Below are 5,000 nucleotides of genomic sequence, written 5' to 3'. Positions count from 1 at the left end.
CCCATGTTTCCTATTGAATTAGTACTAGATAAGATGGTGCCCATGTTTCCTATTGAATTAGTACTAGATAAGATGGTGCCCATGTTTCCTATTGAATTAGTACTAGATATGATGGTGCCCATGTTTCCTATTGAATTAGTACGAGATAAGATGGTGCCCATGTTTCCTATTGAATTAGTACTAGATAAGATGGTGCCAATCTTTCCTATTGAATTAGTACTAGATATGATGGTGCCCATGTTTCCTATTGAATTAGTACTAGATAAGATGGTGCCAATCTTTCCTATTGAATTAGTACTAGATAAGATGGTGCCAATCTTTCCTATTGAATTAGTACTAGATATGATGGTGCCCATGTTTCCTATTGAATTAGTACGAGATAAGATGGTGCCCATGTTTCCTATTGAATTAGTACTAGATAAGATGGTGCCAATCTTTCCTATTGAATTAGTACTAGATATGATGGTGCCCATGTTTCCTATTGAATTAGTACTAGATAAGATGGTGCCAATCTTTCCTATTGAATTAGTACTAGATATGATGGTGCCCATGTTTCCTATTGAATTAGTACTAGATATGATGGTGCCCATGTTTCCTATTGAATTAGTACTAGATAAGATGGTGCCCATGTTTCCTATTGAATTAGTACTAGATAAGATGGTGCCCATGTTTCCTATTGAATTAGTACTAGATAAGATGGTGCCCAAGTTTCCTATTGAATTAGTACTAGATAAGATGGTGCCCATGTTTCCTATTGAATTAGTACTAGATAAGATGGTGCCCATGTTGCCTATTGAATTAGTACTAGATAAGATGGTGCCCATGTTTCCTATTGAATTAGTACTAGATAAGATGGTGCCCATGTTTCCTATTGAATTAGTACTAGATAAGATGGTGCCCATGTTTCCTATTGAATTAGTACTAGATAAGATGGTGCCCATGTTGCCTATTGAATTAGTACTAGATAAGATGGTGCCCATGTTTCCTATTGAATTAGTACTAGATAAGATGGTGCCAATCTTTCCTATTGAATTAGTACTAGATAAGATGGTGCCCATGTTTCCTATTGAATTAGTACTAGATAAGATGGTGCCCATGTTTCCTATTGAATTAGTACTAGATAAGATGGTGCCCATGTTTCCTATTGAATTAGTACTAGATAAGATGGTGCCAATCTTTCCTATTGAATTAGTACTAGATAAGATGGTGCCCAAGTTTCCTATTGAATTAGTACTAGATAAGATGGTGCCAATCTTTCCTATTGAATTAGTACTAGATAAGATGGTGCCAATCTTTCCTATTGAATTAGTACTAGATAAGATGGTACCAATCTTTCCTATTGAATTAGTACTAGATAAGATGGTACCAATCTTTCCTATTGAATTAGTACTAGATAAGATGGTGCCAATCTTTCCTAGTGAATTGAGATCAAGTCCAGCTTATTTCACTATCCTTATACAGTGGATCTACACAACAGATGTACATTAATTGTGGTTGGTGTTAATTAAAACACCTACCACAAAAGCATGCTAGCAAAGACCCATAGACATCCAATCATTGCGCTAACGCTAGTTAGCATTGGCCCTCAAAACTACCTCTAACTTCCTTCATACTGGACACAGAGACATACAAATGGTATCCTCAAGTTCATCTGACTCTGGGGAAGTAGATACATGTATCCCTTTAAGGAGTTTGTGATCATCTGTCCAATTTTGATTTTGACGGTGAAGTTGCCCTTTAAAGAATGACAGCCAGCAGGGGGAGGACAGGCATCTTTACCGAGTATCCATCCTTGAGCCATCGGATGTATGGGCCAGGCTTCCCATTAGCTACACAGGACATGGTGTGTTCTGACCCTACGTCCTTCTGGGTGTTGTTGATGGTCACAGCCCACTCAGGAGCAGCTGTCAATCAAAACACAATTTAAAATGTTGAAACACATACACACTACAATGAAACCATGTATATGTTTTGGTTTACCGTAAATCACATATTAGTGTTAGTGGTACTAACATTGTAATGCAAAGTGTTAGAAGCAAGTGCTACGTACTGTATATCAGATCTGTTATTGTAACACTGTAGAGATGGAGTCTGGTATCTTACTCTCTTCTCTTATTGTAACACTGTAGAGATGGAGTCTGGTATCTTACCCTCTTCTCTTATTGTAAAACTGTAGAGATGGAGTCTGGTATCTTACCCTCTTCTCTTATTGTAAAACTGTAGAGATGGAGTCTGGTATCTTACCCTCTTTTCTTATTGTAACACTGTAGAGATGGAGTCTGGTATCTTACCCTCTTCTCTTATTGTAACACTGTAGAGATGGAGTCTGGTATCTTACCCTCTTCTCTTATTGTAACACTGTAGTGATGGAGTCTGGTATCTTACCCTCTTCTCTTATTGTAACACTGTAGAGATGGAGTCTGGTATCTTACCCTCTTCTCTTATTGTAACACTGTACAGATGGAGTCTGGTATCTTACCCTCTTCTCTTATTGTAACACTGTAGTGATGGAGTCTGGTATCTTACCCTCTTCTCTTATTGTAACACTGTAGAGATGGAGTCTGGTATCTTACCCTCTTCTCTTATTGTAAAACTGTAGAGATGGAGTCTGGTATCTTACCCTCTTCTCTTATTGTAACACTGTAGAGATGGAGTCTGGTATCTTACCCTCTTCTCTTATTGTAACACTGTAGAGATGGAGTCTGGTATCTTACCCTCTTCTCTTATTGTAAAACTGTAGAGATGGAGTCTGGTATCTTACCCTCTTCTCTTATTGTAACACTGTAGAGATGGAGTCTGGTATCTTACCCTCTTCTCTTATTGTAACACTGTAGAGATGGAGTCTGGTATCTTACCCTCTTCTCTTATTGTAACACTGTAGAGATGGAGTCTGGTATCTCACCCTCTTCTCTTATTGTAACACTGTACAGATGGAGTCTGGTATCTTACCCTCTTCTCTTATTGTAACACTGTACAGATGGAGTCTGGTATCTTACCCTCTTCTCTTATTGTAACACTGTAGAGATGGAGTCTGGTATCTTACCCTCTTCTCTTATTGTAACACTGTAGAGATGGAGTCTGGTATCTTACCCTCTTCTCTTATTGTAACACTGTAGAGATGGAGTCTGGTATCTTACCCTCTTCTCTTATTGTAACACTGTAGAGATGGAGTCTGGTATCTTACCCTCTTCTCTTATTGTAACACTGTAGAGATGGAGTCTGGTATCTTACCCTCTTCTCTTATTGTAACACTGTAGAGATGGAGTCTGGTATCTTACCCTCTTCTCTTATTGTAACACTGTAGAGATGGAGTCTGGTATCTTACCCTCTTCTCTTATTGTAACACTGTAGAGATGGAGTCTGGTATCTTACCCTCTTCTCTTATTGTAACACTGTAGAGATGGAGTCTGGTATCTTACCCTCTTCTCTTATTGTAACACTGTAGAGATGGAGTCTGGTATCTTACCCTCTTCTCTTATTGTAACACTGTAGAGATGGAGTCTGGTATCTTACCCTCTTCTCTTATTGTAAAACTGTAGAGATGGAGTCTGGTATCTTACCCTCTTCTCTTATTGTAACACTGTAGAGATGGAGTCTGGTATCTTACCCTCTTCTCTTATTGTAAAACTGTAGAGATGGAGTCTGGTATCTTACCCTCTTCTCTTATTGTAACACTGTAGAGATGGAGTCTGGTATCTTACCCTCTTCTCTTATTGTAACACTGTAGAGATGGAGTCTGGTATCTTACCCTCTTCTCTTATTGTAACACTGTAGAGATGGAGTCTGGTATCTTACCCTCTTCTCTTATTGTAACACTGTAGAGATGGAGTCTGGTATCTTACCCTCTTCTCTTATTGTAACACTGTAGAGATGGAGTCTGGTATCTTACCCTCTTCTCTTATTGTAACACTGTAGAGATGGAGTCTGGTATCTTACCCTCTTCTCTTATTGTAACACTGTAGAGATGGAGTCTGGTATCTTACCCTCTTCTCTTATTGTAACACTGTAGAGATGGAGTCTGGTATCTTACCCTCTTCTCTTATTGTAACACTGTAGAGATGGAGTCTGGTATCTTACCCTCTTCTCTTATTGTAACACTGTAGAGATGGAGTCTGGTATCTTACCCTCTACATAGAGCCACGCCTGATGCCAGTCCTGCCATTTCTGGTTGATGGCCTCACACTCGTACCCTGCTGAGTCTTCATACTGGACGTTGTAGAGGTGGAGCAGCGCTCCAGACATGCTGACCTGAGCGCTGGCAGGCAGGTCAGTAGCACCTATCTTCCTCCAGACGATATGAGGGGCCGGACTGGACGCAAAGACAACAAGAGAAGAAGGAACTAACTAAGCACGGTTATGTCTCAAATGGCAGGCCTCGTGTCTTATGAAGGCTTAATGAATCCTCCATAATCCTTTATAAGGCATACATAACTGTTTCACAACATATGTGTAAGCAAATGGATGCCATCTTCTCTAGTTACAGTGTGACAAGTGAACAAAAGTCCCCAAAGTCTTTGTGTTTGTTTCATCAGTAGCTAAATATCTGTCATTTCCACATTCTGACTCACTTTCCCAGAGCGAAGCACTCCAGTGTGACGTTGTAGTTGAGCATAGCTGTGGTGTCGGGGAACTTCACTACGAGGTCGGCCTTGTATCTCTTCTCTGGGGCTGTGGGGATGAAAGGGTCATAGGTCAACACTATGGAGTTGCCCAAAAGACATTGATGTATGGTCAGTTTTTGTGTTTTTTCCCAGCCTAATTTTAAGGGAGAGATTTCGCAGAGTGTAACATGATCCCAGATCTGTGGCTAGGATGCACCTCTACCTAGACACTGATCTAAGGTCAGTTTTGTGTCTTTCCATCTAAAGAAACATCTTAGATTTTGGGGAGGGTTTAAGCTGATCCTAGATCTGAGCCTAGGTGTAACATCTACCCGGAGCTGAAGACAAGGCAAAGACAATGGTCAAAAGTAGCGCACTATATAGGTAACACAGCTATAG

General features: G+C 40.0%; 1 protein-coding gene across 1 annotated transcript in view; it reads right to left on the bottom strand.

The window, feature by feature from the left end:
• LOC124024369 (contactin-1a-like) overlaps positions 1–5,000 on the bottom strand; it is a 31,723-nt gene that overhangs the window by 14,117 nt on the left and 12,606 nt on the right. Inside the window, exons 8-10 of the mRNA XM_046338306.1 lie at positions 4,569–4,668; positions 4,125–4,309; positions 1,780–1,904 (exon numbers count right to left, since the gene is read on the bottom strand). Coding sequence (XP_046194262.1) covers positions 1,780–1,904; positions 4,125–4,309; positions 4,569–4,668 — 410 coding nt within the window. The remainder of the gene's footprint in view (positions 1–1,779; positions 1,905–4,124; positions 4,310–4,568; positions 4,669–5,000) is intronic.

The sequence above is a fragment of the Oncorhynchus gorbuscha genome, unplaced genomic scaffold (assembly GCF_021184085.1).
Source record: "Oncorhynchus gorbuscha isolate QuinsamMale2020 ecotype Even-year unplaced genomic scaffold, OgorEven_v1.0 Un_scaffold_1841, whole genome shotgun sequence".
Taxonomy (NCBI): domain Eukaryota; kingdom Metazoa; phylum Chordata; class Actinopteri; order Salmoniformes; family Salmonidae; genus Oncorhynchus; species Oncorhynchus gorbuscha.
Note: the sequence above shows the minus strand (reverse complement) of the source record. Positions and strands in the feature narration are given on the sequence as shown.